Raw genomic sequence first — 16039 nt, forward strand, 5'->3', positions numbered from 1 at the left:
AGGGGTCACAATATAATCAAAGCCGACATAACAATAATAATATAAGGATACAACAATAATAATAATGGGCTTCTATGGGGTACAATAATAACAATATGAGGACAATAGTGGCACAACAATAACAATAAGAGTTACAATAACAATAATAATGGGAAATCACTAATATTATAGGGACCTAACATTAGATGTCTGTCTAGTTATTAGATCTTCTTTATAACATATGTACTAGTTATCAACATTTTTTTTTGAAGAAAAAAAATCTAATTTTAATGTCAGAATGAAAAAATTGCTTTGTTTGTAAAATAAAGAGCCACTTCTGCATAAAGATATGACTACTAAATTCTATGAAATAGTTCCTGAACCACTTCTACATAAAGATATGACTACTTATGTTTATAATATCGTACATACTTTTTCACATACCAAAATATAACCATGAAACACATAATCTACTTAAATTGTAAAATTTCTCTCATGAAGTATATAATCATAATCAACTTAAATTGTAAACATCTGAAATCTCGTTTGGTTTTCATAAAAGGGGAATAAACCCATAAAAATAATTAAAAGACTGGATTCAAAGTCGTTAAAATGATAGTATCGAGACTGAAAAAACCTTCAAAGACTCATGCATCACATTTTCAGAACCCACGAGCCCCCTGCTCGAAGAGGACGCCCACCCCCAACTTCCATTTCAAGCTTAATGCCTCCACAAGCTTCAGAACCCAGGACCCCCTTGCCAACTTTTGTTGTATTGTAGTGTGTTTTCGTTTACTGCAGGATTAGAGTTAAATTCCAGGGACGGAAGAAGCAGGGACAGAAGAAACAATGAGCAGAATGGGTGTGCTGAAGGGTGTTGTTACACGAGGCAATTGCAATTTCAATTTGCCGAGCAAGTTAAAACGCGAGAGTGTTGGGTTGATTATTCATAAATTCGCTCGTGAAAAACAAGTAGATAAAGTAGAACATCTCCTGCACAGGATGAAAACAGAAGGCCAGAGTTGCAGCGAAGATTTATTCATCGACATAATAAAGGCATACGGGAGAGCAGGAATATCTGAGCAAGCCCTGAAAACCATGTACATAATGCCGGATTTCGACTGCAAGGTCTCTGTGAGAGTTTACAACCATGTATTGGATGCTCTTCTTGCCCATAATCGCTTTCAGATGATCTCATCGGTCTACAATAACATGACGAAGGAGGGCATTCAGCCCAATGTCTATACCTACAACATTCTTCTCAAAGCTCTCTGCAAGAACAACAGGATGGATGCTGCCCTCAAGCTTCTTCAACAAATGTCGAAGCGAGGATGCCCACCAGATGCAGTCTCGTACACAACGCTGATTTCCCACCAAACCAATTCAATTCATGCATTGAAGTATTTGAACGAGATGGACCCTGATCTAATCTCGTATAATGTTATCTTCAATGCTCTCTGCAAACAAGGTATGTCAGAAATTGCTCTTAAGCTTCTTACTCGCATCTTGGCCTCTGGATTATTGCCTAATGTGGTTACTTATACAACTCTCATAAATGGGCTTTGCAATCAAGCTATGATTGACTTGGCCTTCACCCTCTTCAAACACTGTATATCCCACTGCAAACCAAATGTTGTGACATACACTGCCCTAATGAAAGGTCTCTGCAACGAAGGCAATGCAGATAAGGCCATTGAGGTCTGGAACCATATGATTCAACACAACTGCCCTCCCAATGTGGTTGCTTTCAATACTCTCATATTGGGTCTCTGCAACAATGGGAGATTAAATAGAGCTCGCGAGCTCTGGAATAAGATGGCAGAACATAAGTGCCGTCCAAATGAGAAAACTTACGTCATTCTACTCGATGGTTTCTGCAAACAAGGGAATTTGCAAGAAGCAACCATGATATGGAATGAGATGCTCGACAGTGGTTGCTCTCCAAATGTTGTGGCCTATACTTGTATGATTAATGGTCTCTGCAGGAGAGGTAAGCTAAACAGGGCTCGTGAGTTGGTGCATCAGATGCAGGGGAAAGGCTGCTCACCAAATACAATTACATACAATGCATTAATAAAAGGATTCTGTGACGAGGGTCAAATAGATAATGCTCTGGAGCTGCTGAATGACATGTTGGAGAAGGATTGTGTGCCGAGTACTGTCACCTACAACACCCTCTTGGATGGTCTCTACAGGAAAGGCAGAACAGATGAAGCCTGCAAGATTGCGGATGAAATGTCGAAGAAGGGTTGCAGTTCAAATGTAATTACTTACAACACAATTATTCATGGGCTTTGCAGTATTGGTCAGGTGCACGAGGCTGTCATGCAATTGGACAAGATGGCAGCAAAAGGTGTCAAACCAGATGTTGTAACTTATAACACTCTTATTGATGCATATTGTAAACAAGGCTCTGTAGACAAGGCAGTTGAGTTCATTGATGAAATGGTGAGCAAAAATTGCATCCCAGACATAATTATTTATACTACATTAATATATGGTCTTTGTCAGCAAGCAAACATCGCAGAAGCCACAGGGATTCTTGAAAGATTGGTGAATGAAGGTCTTACTCCAAATACTAGTATTTGGAATATATTAATGGCAAGTATTTCCAAGAAACTGAATACATACATGCCTCATGAACTGATCGATGGCATACTGTGCAAACTGTAGAGTGATGAACTAATGTAGCCTAGGAAATCATCTTTTAACTTCTGGAATCATGAAGAAACAGCGTTATCTGCTTCTCAATCTTGAACTGGACCTTGACTTGCTGCAGTGCGGTAACATACTTTTTTCCTTTAGTGTTTTTATTTCATTATAACTTCCTAGTTTCTTAGAATAAAAATTAAAAGATTGCTGTTGTTTCATCGGTTGCAGGATTTTGTCAGGTTCCATAAATCCCCACCTGCCACTCTTATTAAAGTTATTCCAAATGCAAGCGGTGTTTTATGCCATTCTATATACAGAAGGTATCATATTCTTTGTGCTTTTTTTGTGTGCGGTGCTTGTACCTGGATTCGTCTTCACATTCTCTGGTAGGAGAAACATAAATCACAAGGCAGAAGGTTGAAGCTTATGCGAGTGTGAAAACTTGGGGGATATGCTATGGCATTAGCCAAACCCGTACGTGATCCCATGCAAGTGCCCTGCTGAAGGCCTTTTCATATTACCAGCAAGAGCACACTATTGTCAACCATGGTACTATAGTATTTGTCCATAAAGCTCTTGTCTTGGTGTCCACTATGTCTATGGCTCATTAGTTTGCCTTCAAAGCTCCAAGACTGCCTATGGAATCCAAGTAAGTATGCAATATGTTCTGCCATGCCTATATGTTGAATGCTGCGTTAACAAAGAAAATAAGAGAGTTCCCAATTTCAAAGCCATCGTGCATGAACTTATGGTGTTTTGACACATTGTGTTTTCCATAAAGAGCCGCTATAGTGTGGCTCTGTGAACCATCCTGTGCAGAGGACATACGAGAGCATTTAAGAAATGTATATATATATTCCCTGTTGAATTTGTAGCTACGGTCGGACATACGAGAGCATTTAAGAAATGTATATATATATATTCCCTGTTGAATTTGTAGCTATGGTTGGTCTTCATATTGATATACTTGTTCTTCATGCTCACGAGAAAATCAAATTTTTGTATTTATCAAAAGATTTTTTTAATATTTGTTTTGGCACAAGTGTTCAAGTCAGCTCTCTCTCCTACAAGTTGCTCAGCTAATGTTGGTACCCATTTGACCCATGTAATCCCTATATATAGAAGTCACTCATCCTCCTCTCAAAGTACATTCGATCTGAGCATAAAAACATAGACTCTTCTGATCATACGGGGGTAGAAAAGGAGCAGAACGAAGATCATAAGGAACCAAATTCTTCTGTGGCACATCTCTTGAAGGACCGAGCTTATTTGTAATCCATCTTCGTGTTAAAAGGGCCGACACCTCTGTGATTCGTATCTGTGGCATAGCACCGAAAGTCTTAAGTAAATTTCTGCGCAAAGTGGCCGAAACAATTCTATGCAAGGAAGTCAAAGTATCTCTATGGGAAGGGGCCAAGACCCTGTGGATTATCTCAGTGAAAGGAGGTCAAAACTCTGTGAAAAAGAGCCAAGTTTCTGAGGTTGAATCTCTGTGAAAAGTGTTGCATCTCTTGTGGAAGAGGGAACCGAAATTCTCTGGTTTCTTAAGGTTGTCATCAGATTGGGAGGAGCTGACTTGGACACTTGGTGGATGCATTTTCTGGTTAGTTTGTCCATAGCTTTGACTTTGATATCTTTTGTTGGCTTGGTTCTCTAAGGAAGGATTTGTTGGGTTTTTACCCCAAGTGGGTTTTCCCAGGGTAATCATTGTGTTTATATTGTGCACTGCTATCTCTGCTTTTTTATTCTTGTATGATTGATCTTTTGAAGTATAATTGCTTGATGAAGAAGTTGTAATTGTTAAAAAGATTGTATATATATTCATTGCAAGTAATTATCAATGTTCAGAAATCAATACATTGTTCTAGAATTTTTAACATGGTATTGGAGCTTTGGTGAAGGAGGAAAGTTGAAGATCACATCTTATTGAATCCCCCTCTCTCTCTCAAGGAAGAAAACTCTTATCTCTATGTCCAAGATTTTTGAGAAAATGGTTCCCAGATGACAATGATGCTGCAGGGAAAGTGAGGTTTAGGAAGGGTGAAGTCAAGGCTCAAAGAATTTAATTTGAATCTCTGAAGGATCATTTGATTCCATTTGTTTCAGAATTAGCTACATCAAAGGAAGTTTATGATACTCTTGTTAATTTGTTCTCAATTAACAACATTGGTCAAAGTTCAAACGATGTCTTTGAGAAATCAACTTTGTGGTGCAAAAATGTCGATAGATGAACCTGTGGCCTCCTACTTCATGAGAATTGCTCACATAAGAGTTCAGCTACAAAGCATTGGTGAAGTCATTTCTGAATTTGAATTAATCACTACAGCAATCAATGGCCTACCATATTTATGGGATCATTTGCAGCTGGCATCTGTGCTAGAAAGTGTTAGAAAATGTAACTAGGTTCGGTCTTCAAAATGACATTTATTTGATAAAAGAAAATGATTTTTTAATTTGTCCTATTTGGACACTCGAGAGAAAAAGAAAATTTGATTTTTATAAATGATATTTTTTTTCCTCCAAGTTGCCAAGTCGGCCCTTTTGGAAGTCAGGTCAGCTCACCCTTGAAGAGGCACCTTTTTCACATATAAGAACAACTATAAATTGGCGTCCATGCTCCTCCATCTTTGGCAAGTAGCTTGTGAATCTTCTGAGGTGAACTTGTTGAACTATATTATAGCTTCGGTCAACATTTTTCATTGATTACACAAAAGGGAATTTAATTATTGGTCACCTCAAGTCGGCTCAATCAAGCCCTACAAATCGGCTCTTGGAAAGGTCATCAAGTCGGCCCATTAGGGCTAATTAACCCCTCACATGATGCCTATTAATAAGAGGTCGTTGGCATTCATTTGGTCTACAATCAAGCTCAAGAAATTCGGTCTGCAATAACACAATTTGGCCTTCCATTTCAGAGTATATTCACACTTGTGAGGAAGTCTACAAGGGTTCTTTTTGACTGCGGTTTGATCTCCTTCAAGGGCTTGTTGATACAGTGATTTAAGACCTCTACATCTGTCTTGTTAATGCTTTTGTGGCTGAGATATTGTAGAGAAGCTCACTCTTCCTTTGTGACAAATTTCTGAAATTGACCTAGAGTTTTTGGGGCTATATTGTGGGCAGTTCCTTGAAGATTACAATGGAAACTTCGGCCTCCCATTACAGTGACTTCAGATCTATATTTCGACCTCCTTGTGCAGGCCTTATGTGTTGAACAAAAGTGGAATTTATGAGCAGACCTTGATTGGGTATTGCATTGATGATTATCTTGGATTTGTTGGAACATTTTGATGTACTTTGATGGAAAAAATCTTTCTCTCATAAGGAAAGAATTTTTGGGTTTTCCCCTAGTGGGTTTTGCCCTGGCTGTGAGCCTAATCTTGGTGTCTCTTGTTTCTTGCTTATTGTCTATTGCTCATTGTATACTATGATCTCTATTTACTGTTCTTGTTGAAGAATTTTTGGTTGAAGTTTTTGATGTATAGCTACTTGTTGACTAAAGTATAAAGAAGAAATAATTTGTATCAATAAAAGTAGTTATCAGTTGTGAAAAACTATTCTATTTATTACATCACTAGAATTTCAACAGAACTATCATCTCTGTGGCAGACGAAATTCAGACCATCTCTATCATCTCTGTGGCAGATGAAATTCAGACCATCTCTATCATCTCTGTGGCAGATGAAATTCAGACCATCTCTATCATTTCTATGGAAAACGAAATTCAGACCATCTCTATCACCTCTGTGGAAAACAAAATTCAGACCAGCTGTGTGATCTCTGTGACAGACAAAATTTGGTCAAGGTCTGAGGAGGAGAATTCAGATCTGTGTGAAGCATTTTAGAGGCATATATTTATGGAGCAGAACGAGATATTAAAGAGACGAAATTCAGACCATCGCTATCATTTCTGGCAGACGAAGTTCAGACCATCTCTATCATCTCTGTGGCAGATGAAATTCAGACCATCTCTATCATTTCTATGGAAAACGAAATTCAGACCATATCTATCATCTCTGTGGAAAACAAAATTCAGACCATCTGTGTGATCTCTGTGACATACAAAATTCGGTCAAGGTCTGAGGAGGAGAATTCAGATCTGTGTGAAGCATTTTAGAGGCATATATTTATGGAGCAGAACAAGATATTAAAAAGACATTCTTCTGTTGATGATTTGTGCTTCCTGTGGCAAGAGCTCTGTGATTTTCAGATCTTCTGTGATGCAGCTCTGTGATGATTTTCGGACCCTCTATGGCACTACTCTGTCATGATTTTCGGGCCTCCTGTGGACAGATCTATGGATAGACTTATGAAGGCAAATATTGTCTAATAGAGGGCTGACTTGGCACTTGGAATACTGGTTGTATTGACTTGGATTTTCTCTGTCTCTATAAGAAAGGGATTTATGGGTTTTCCCCTTGGTGGGGTTTTGCCTTGGCCTGGAACCTAACTTCTTGTGTCTCTTGTCTCTTGTGCACTATGATCCTTGATGTATTGTATCTAATGATAATTGCTTGATAAAGAAGATTAACTAACTAAAGAAAAAAATCTGTAATGATGCTCACAAGTAATTATCATGTTATTGAATTCCCTTTTTCACTGGAATTACAACATGGTATCAGAGCTAAGGTAGTGGAAAAAGCAGCTTGAAGATCACCCTTGTTAGGTTATCTGAAGATACTCCTATATCAGTTCATTTATCAAAGAGAAGAAGGATAACAATAGATCTTATTCCTGAAAAACAAGTTCTGTTCAAACTATGAGATGAGAAGTCCACTGTAAGATCTCTGTTATGCGAAGTTCCTGAGGTAATGCAAAGGGATCTGAGGCTAATGCAAGGATGATAATGCAAGTTTCCGAGCTCTCCTTAGGAAGTTCTGAGTCAATCCGAATTTAACCCTCTATGTTTACTGTGATCCGAATCATGACAAGACTTGACAATTAATCTTCTCCTAGCATAACAGTATTGCGAAGTTCTGTAAAACCCTAGGTGTGAGATTTGTTGCATGGTGCGAGATGCCTCTCCTTCTGGAACGGTGATCCGAGTCACTCCTCTATGTTTACTGTGATCCAAATCATGACAAGACTTAACAAGTAATCTTCTCCTAGTATAACAGTAAAATCTGAAGTGTGAGCTTTGTTGCATGGTGCGAGATGCCTCTCCTTCTGGAATAGTGATCCGAGTCACTTACTCTATGACTACAATGCTAATTCTCTATGGTGGTATGGGTTCCTCTTTTTTTTTTTTGACATAACAAGTGATATGCATAATACAAGTTACACCAATGATGTGTGGTATCTCCTCCACAGTCTGATAGTGATTCAAGTTCCTTCTGAAGTATGTTACAAAGCAATGCAAGAAACTATAAGTTAACAATCCTAGGGTATGACAAGATTTGACGTTGATATGCTGAGGCAACACAAGTCTAAGTAATGTGAGTTATATGGCAGACCATGATATATGGCTTGCCTCATTGACAACAATTGATATGTATGACTCATTTCCATGACAATGCACGATAGTAACCTTGATGATATATGACATCTGTATGAAAGTACGAAAGCACAAATAAAGTCATCATTAAGGGCAACATCACAAGTTCTGAAATGGACTACTAATTCGGAACTATCCAAGGCAAGCTACAAAACTCATCCCAAGCAACGACACTATTATTTTTGTAGCATCGGACAAGTGTTCTAGTCTCAACTTTGGTCAAAGAGGCTAAGAAACACAAGAACTTCAGAGCCCAGAAAAAGTTTCAGGAGAAAACACCTAGAGATGGCTCAATTAAGTTAATTAATCAATAATTAAATATTTCCTAAGTCTAACTTAGGAAAAGTGATTACTTAACATAAATTAACTGAGAAAGATGAGATTTCTCTTAAAACCCACATGGATCGACTCGCAGATGATCTCAACCGTTGCTGAGGATTTAATCATGGTTGTTGGTGAGCCAATGAGAGATTATAAGAGGTTGATGGGGTTTGAGATAGACACACAGAAGAGATCGATTTCCTTGGCAAATTGAGCTATCCAACAACAATAGTTGAGCAGTGAAGAGGAGTTCGAGCCAGAGGGGAAGCAAAGGCAGTGATTCTAGAGGAGATTCCAATTCTAGAGAGGCAGCAACAAGTGACAAAAGTATTCCACAGTGAAGCTCAGTAGCTTCAGTGAGCAGATCGATTTAAGTGAGAGGGAGGTCGATTCTGCTTCCAGAGGTTTGGAAAATTTTCTAGAGGGCCAAAGAGTCACTTCTAGCAGTAGAGACAGAAAAGATGATTTGATCAAAGGCTGAATCGAGCCACATGTCTGAGGGTCTGCGCAGAGACAGTGCAGAAGGCTTGCGGAAGGGTTTGGATGACCAATTTTTCTAGAGGAGCCAGTGTCGGGATTGCTTGGGTAGAGAGAGAATTTTTCTCTCTAATATTTTTGCTGATTGGATTGCCAGCTGGGCATCCATAGATTGTACTCAGAATATCATTACTGCATAATAATAAAACCCTCATCTGTTGCACTAGTTTTCCCGCATTGGGTTTTTCCGAGGACAATTGTCAAAAAATAACTGTCAATTTTATTGTGTGTGTGCTAGCATTTTTTTAGTTTCCAACATTTTATTCTCCGCTCAATTTTTATGGTGAAAATTGCAATTGTGATTTTATTCGTTATTTGCGGTAGCAAATAAAATGCACTTAATTTTAATCAGTTAGAAGAATAATTTCCAGTTGCTGCAATAGATTAAAAATTTCACATGGTATCAGAGCGCTGTTGAAGACAAATCAGTGGCTCAGTGATGAGGAGAAATTTTGCAGCTTCAGAGGGAGTCCTTGAGCAAAATTTATGGGTTTGCGGAAAGGGCCAGCCAGGCAGTTCGAATTGTTGGACAAGGGTTTGATTTTCCTAGTTGCAGAGTGCAGGAAAGATCGATTTTTTCAGTCGCAGTTCCATTAGGTAGTGGTGTTGCCAGTAAGCAATTCTGGTGAGCAGATCAGAGGGTTTGTTGAGCAGATTTGGGCACAGTTGATTAGCAGCAGTTTTGTAGTAGCAGGATTAGCGCTGGGTGGAAGAGAAGGCACTCACAAAGGGATTTTTCTCAGAGGGTTTCTAGATTCAGTTTTTTGGGGGAAATCTATGATTTCCAGTTGTAGGTGGTAGTAGCAACTAGCCAAACTGCGTATTCTAGGAGGGAGTGCGAGTAGCAGAGCAAGTAGCCAAGTAGGAAAAGGAGAGTCCTGTTTATTTTCCTAGTTGTGAGTTTTGCAGGAAATGGCCTCAACAGGACTTTGAGATTAGGATAGTCTAGATGGAGCCTCGAATTATTGTATATGGAAAGCCAAAATGTGTTTCCTGCTAGATAAGCATGGTTTGAAGACGTATGCAGAGAGAGTTGTAGACGTACCTACAAACCTGCAACAACTAGAGAATTACAATAAGGATATGGAAAAGGCGAAGCGGTTTATCCTTGATGGAGTTCAAGATCATGTAGTCTCACACATTGCGGCCAAGAATACGACCAAATAAATGTGGGATGCTCTTGCATCACTCTACTAGAATCCTTTCGAGAATCAAAAGATGTTCCTGAAGGAGAAACTAAGAACCACTAGGATGCAGAAGGGAGGAGGAGTTACTCCCTACCTCACAAGGATTCAGGATGTCCGGAATGAGCTTGCTGTAGTCAGAGAGACACCTCAAGAGAGTGAGCTGGTGCGTGTAGCTATCAACGGTTTCATTGAGGAATGGGCTACTTTCGTCCAAGGTATCACTGGACGAGATCAACTACCAAGTTGGGATCGATTGTGGGCAGATTTCACATAGGAGGAGATGAGACTTGCTCTAGTCAAGAGTAATCTCAGTGGCAACAGCAGAGGATCGAAGAGTGTGAAGGAGGAGAATGTAGCCCTTGCATCAAAGGGGAAGGCAAAGAAAGGTCCCAGTCAAGGACAAGACTAATAGGGAGCAGAGAAGAAAAAGAAGGATCTGTCGAAGATCAAATGCTTCAGGTGTGGTGAGTTTGATCACTACAGTACCCAATGTCCAAAGAGGAAGAAGGACAAGGAGAAGTAGGAGCAGGCAACAACTTCAACAGAGATTGACAATTTGTCTTCTAGGTTGAAGGATGAATTCACTCTATATGCAGCTATACCTCTAGGAGAGAAGTGGGGTGACATTGATCTTTAGTCACCAGAGTTGCGAGTTTTGGGCAGGGTCTAAGAAGGATAGCATCAGATAGGTGTTTCCTCACGGATCATTACCCTTACTACAGGGGCCCACAACATTTCAGTTGTGGGTGGATCAGTGTCAGACGACACAGACAAATCTTGAGGGACAAATGCAATACTAGTTACAGTCAAATGATGAGGGGCACAAAGCAACTCCAGTGCAGATAGTGACTCAATGGACAGTGCAGAGGTTAGTAGTAGTCAGAGACTCGGGAGACAGATGTAGAGCCAGTACAGGGACATAGTTGATTTAGGGTTCTCAGTTGCAAGAGTTGCAGCGGCAGCAACACGAGATCAATTGCAACACAATGCAGAGTTGACTGCTGTACAGGTGGTGCAATGCAGTGTTAGCAACAACGCAAATGCAGGTTGGTTCAACTCAGATTAGCATATGAGTCCGAGTTGCGCAGTAGTTGGTGGAAAGTGGTAGGTTGTCACAGTAGTCAGACACCAGCATTGTGCATGGGAGGATGTTATGAGATAGTAGAAAACCTTCCTCACTAAGAGGGAGTGTTAGTTTTGTAGCATCAGATAGGCGTTCTAGTCTCGGCTTTGGTCAGCAAGGCTAAGAAACACAAAAACTCTAGAACTCTAGAACCCGATTTTTTTTAAGGACAAAACACCTAGAGATGGCTCAATTAAGTTAATTAATCAGTAATTAAATATTTCTTAACTTAGGAAAAGTGATTAAATAATAGGAATTAGTTGAGAAAGGTGAGATTTCTCTAGAAACTCACATGGATTGACTCAAAGATGATCTTAACTATTGATGAGGATTTAATCATGGCGATTGGTGAGCCAATGAGAGATTATAAGAGGAGGTTGATGGGGTTGGAGATAGACACACTGAAGAGATCGATTTCCTTGGCAGATTGAGCTATTTAGCAGCAACTGCTGAGCAGTGAAGAGGAGTTCGAGCTAGAGGGGAAGCAGAGTTAGTAAGGGGCAAAGATAGTGATTCCAGAGGAGATTCTAGTTCCGAAGAGGCAACAACAAGAGACTGAAGTATTCCACAGTGAAGCTGCACAAGGACTTTGTAGTAGCTTTAGTGAGCAATTCAATTTAGTTGAGAGGGAGGTCAATTCTTCGAGAGGTCGGGAAAATTTTCCAGAGGGTCGGAGAGTCACTTCCAACAGTAGAGACAGGCAAGACAAATTGATCAGAGGATGTGTGAGGGTTTTGTTGAAGAAAGTGTAACTAGGTCCGGTCTTCATAAACATAATTTTGATCTTTGTACTTGTAAACGAAAAGAAATATTATTTTTGTAAATTACAAAATGAGTTTCTTGCTCATTACATAGGTCCAACACATGTTGAAGCGCTATAGGAAAGTCAAAGAGTCAAAGAAAATGTTAAGGAGCTCTCCTTGAGCATATATGTAATGTAAATGAGTCAACCTAGTGTCTAGATCTGCCCTCCAAGACAAGCACAATCCTCTTGAAGAAGGCAGCAAGAAAAATGATGTAAAAGACAATCATGTCAGCCTCAAAGTATATATAAATGTCATGTCGGCTCACCTATGGAGACACATCTATTCAGCAATACAAGTTGGCTTATTTATGGAGACAGAACCACTATATATACCCAGCTAGGGTCAACACAGAAGAATAGTTCAGGATCTCGGATATCTCTGTAATCCCGGATGAGTACAGACCTCGGACATCCTGCAACTTCGGATAAGGAGCAGAGGAACTTCGGATGAGGAGCAATAACATCTTCATCTCTGAAATCTCGGACAAAATACAATACATGAATCTCGGATGGAGATAAAGTTTCAGTGTTTCAATGGAGAAGGGTCATGTCTCAACAATCTCGGCATAATGATAATAAGAAGCTCGGTGATCCGACAGTGATGCATTCTCGGCACACTAGACACAGTCATGATTTCAATAAGGTGATACTCATGGTCTCAATGAAGACAAGGTCATGATCAATATCTCGGTGTAGCTCTCATACAGTATAGAGACCTCGTTGACATAAAGATGATCTCAATAAGAGTGCAACAAAGATATAAGTGAAGGAGCAACTATGGTGCAACAACGATGATCTCGTTATTATGGTAAAGTCCTCCATAAAGGTGCAACAATGATGTTGCAGCAATGAAGATCTCGATAGTGTAGTAGTGATGGCCTCAATGATGCAGTAATGTTGATGATCTCAGTAGTGACAAAGAAGAGGATTATGTCTTGGTCTTGAAGTGGCATAATAGGTCAAGGGTCATGGTCTTGGTGTTCATCAATTGGAATCTCTATAAGAAGAATTTTGTGCAGGTTTTCCTCTCCAAGAGGGAGAGGTTTTGGCCCTGGCAAAAAGCCAACATCTCGTGTTCTTGTCTCTTGTATTTTTGGTAACTGTTTGATGAAGTAAGAAATACACATACTAATGATATTAAGAAGAAGATTGTGCTAATAAGCAAAAGTTAAAATACCTCACAAATAGTTATCATGCTAAGAAGAATCACATTAACTTTAACTGCTTTAGATCCTTCAATAGGTTTGTGCAGAGGCAACGCAAAAGGCCTGCTTAAGGGTTTGGACAACCCATTTTTCTGGAGGAGCCAATGTCGGGATTGCTTGTGGAGAGAGAAATTTTTTCTCTCTAATATTTTTGCCAGATATTTGTTGATTGGATTGCCAGCTGGGCATCCATAGATTGTACTCAAATTATTTCACTGCTGCATAATAATAGAATCCTGATTTGTTGCACCAGTTTTCCCACATTGGGTTTTTCCGAGGACAATTGTCTAAAGATAGCTGTATCAATTTTATTGTGTGTGCTATCATTTTCTTAGTTTCCAACATTTTATTTTCCGCAACGTTTTTATTGTGAAATTTGCAGTTGTGATTTCATTTGTTATTTGTCGTAGTAAATAAACTGCACTTAATTTTAATCAGGTAGAAGAATAATTTCAGTTGCTGCAATAGATTAAAAAGTTTCACAGACACTTGCATGTGAGAAGAATATTGATCCCGTTGTAATCCAAGATCTCTATTTGTGGTTCAAATTGTGATTACCTATGATTGGCATTCAAGTTACTCATGTCCTCGATTGTCATCTAAAGATCAAATCCAAAGTATGTTATCTCTGCAAATCTAGAACAAAGATTGTCATCCATATGAAAGAATGACAAGATTAGATTCAAGTCTATGAAAGGATTTCAAGTTCTGTAAAGATAAAAGCCCACAGTCTTTGAGATAAAGTGAAATGTGAGCCTATTCGAGCAACAACTAAAGTACAAGTTCTGTATACAAATCACTCAAGAAAGATAAAATAGAAGATTCCAATGTCAGAGATCTCTAATCCATCAACTACATTTAGAAAAGATTTAGGGTTCGAGAGTCTTTAGGGTTTGTGAGCAAAATCCTAATATGGATCATGACTTATGACTTGAGTTGTTTTTTTGGGACAAAAACCCTAGATTGAAATCTTCCATTTGCAATGAGGGTTTTGATTTCTAGGGTTCTCAAACCTAGAAAGACTTGATAAGAGAATGCATAGGGTTATGGAAAAAACCCTAGGATGAGTTGTTGAAACAAAGAAAAATCTTAATGAGGTCTAGGTCAATGGCATTGAGAAGTATAAGAGCAAGAGGGAGTTGTTTATAAAAGATAAGTACTCTATCTCTCTTTTTTTTTACTATTATTTATTTATTTAGTAAATCTAGTCTCTTGCTTTATTCTCATTGCTTGGTTGTAACTATTCTTTTGTGATCTCCTCGGAGAGGATTGCAGGTACATGTTAAAGACTGTCTGGATTAGGAAAAGATATAATATTAAAACAAAAGTTTGTGTCAAGTCTTGGATTCAGAGGGAGAGTTGGATCTAGAAAGGTTTGTGGATTCAGAGGGAGCTCTGGGTCCAGAAAGAACCTTGAATTTAAAAGAAGCTTTGAACTCAGAGGGAGCAATTTGATTCTCAAGTTTTGAGGTATGTATTTAAGTATTATTTTTAAATTTGATAGCCAAAGCTGTGATAGGCCTTTGATAAGCCTTTGTCCTAGATGAAGTACTTGCACTTTAGGGACAAGCTTGGACTTGTTAAGATAGGCTTTCTTAGTAAGAGGATAGACATCTTCCCTATGTGTCATGTTTGACCAGATTAGGGAATATGGTTCAATAACATCATGGACAAACATTCTACCTTAGGGAGAGTGGTCCAGTATGGGACACTTATTCTACCCTAGGAAATTGGTCCGGTAAAGGACAATCATTCTTTTCGTATCAAGGAAGAATGGTCCTTTAGGCCCAGTCACTCTATAAGAGTGGGTGTATTTGTTAGGCTCGAATACTTGTTGAGTGAACCTTTTGGCCTAGAGTAAGGCATGCGATGTTAGGGTTTGTCCAAGATAATGGAAATCTTGTGATGTAAGGATCCTTGAGGGTTTTGACCTTGTGGTGTAAGGAGTTGAATGTCCTCTAGGGTTTGGCCAACCTTGTGTAGTTGGAACATGGATGTTTCTGGAGGTTTGACCTTGGTGATGGCAAACCTGTACTACTCTGTGTACCATGGGGTTGAGGCGTCGATTGGATCATGGTGACTAGTAGTTGTACCTTAGGCCAAATAACCTGTATGATTGTACATAGGGTTGGTACCTTGGTAGTAGCCTAGATGGTACCTGAATCCCTGAAAGATGTTCGGTTGGTACCTTGGCAGTAGCTTATATGGTACCTAGATCCCTGAAAGATGTTGGGTTGATATGTTAGCAGTAGCCTAGATGGTATCTAGATCCCTGAAATAGTATGTGTTGGTTTCATGCCTTGGAAATAGCCTAGATGGTACCTAGATCCTTACATCAACATGTTTTTTAGATTGATGTCTTGGCAGTAACCTAGATGGCACCTAAATTCCTGTAGAAACATGTCTGTTGGGTTGACACCGTGGCTGTGGAAAAGTAACAATTATCAATCTAGGTCCTTTCTTATAGATGAGAATATCTAGATAAGTCATTGTGAATACCTCCCTAGTTAATGTTAGAAAATGTAACTAGGTCTGGTCTTCAAAATGACATTTTTTTGATAAAAGAAAATGATTTTTTAATTTGTCCCATTTGGACATTGAGAGAAAAAGAAAATTTGATTTTTATAAATGATATTTTTTTTCTCCAAGTTGCCAAGTTGGCTCACCCTTGAAGAGGTACCTTTTTCGCATATAAGAACAACTATAAATTGATGTCCGTGCTCCTCCATCTTTGGC

The 16039-nt window shown here is 39.1% G+C and overlaps 1 protein-coding gene across 2 annotated transcripts; it reads left to right on the top strand.

Annotated features, from left to right (window-relative positions):
* The first annotated feature begins 588 nt into the window (after positions 1 to 588).
* Positions 589 to 3166, top strand: LOC149169777 (uncharacterized). Of its 2 annotated transcripts, XM_089427160.1 has the most exons (3): positions 589 to 1447; positions 1553 to 2762; positions 2860 to 3166. In XM_089427160.1, exons 1-2 carry the CDS (start codon positions 829 to 831, stop codon positions 2650 to 2652), a joined length of 1719 nt encoding a protein of 572 aa, XP_089283286.1. In that variant the 5' UTR covers positions 589 to 828; the 3' UTR covers positions 2653 to 2762; positions 2860 to 3166. The 2 variants fall into 2 exon arrangements, with proteins under 2 accessions (XP_089283286.1, XP_089283285.1); XM_089427159.1 differs by having other exon boundaries at positions 589 to 2762.
* The last annotated feature ends 12873 nt before the right edge of the window (positions 3167 to 16039 follow it).

Source organism: Pinus tabuliformis, chromosome 4_2 (genome assembly GCF_031772625.1).
Source record: "Pinus tabuliformis cultivar Carrire ecotype Pingquan chromosome 4_2, CPIR1, whole genome shotgun sequence".
NCBI lineage: Eukaryota > Viridiplantae > Streptophyta > Pinopsida > Pinales > Pinaceae > Pinus > Pinus tabuliformis.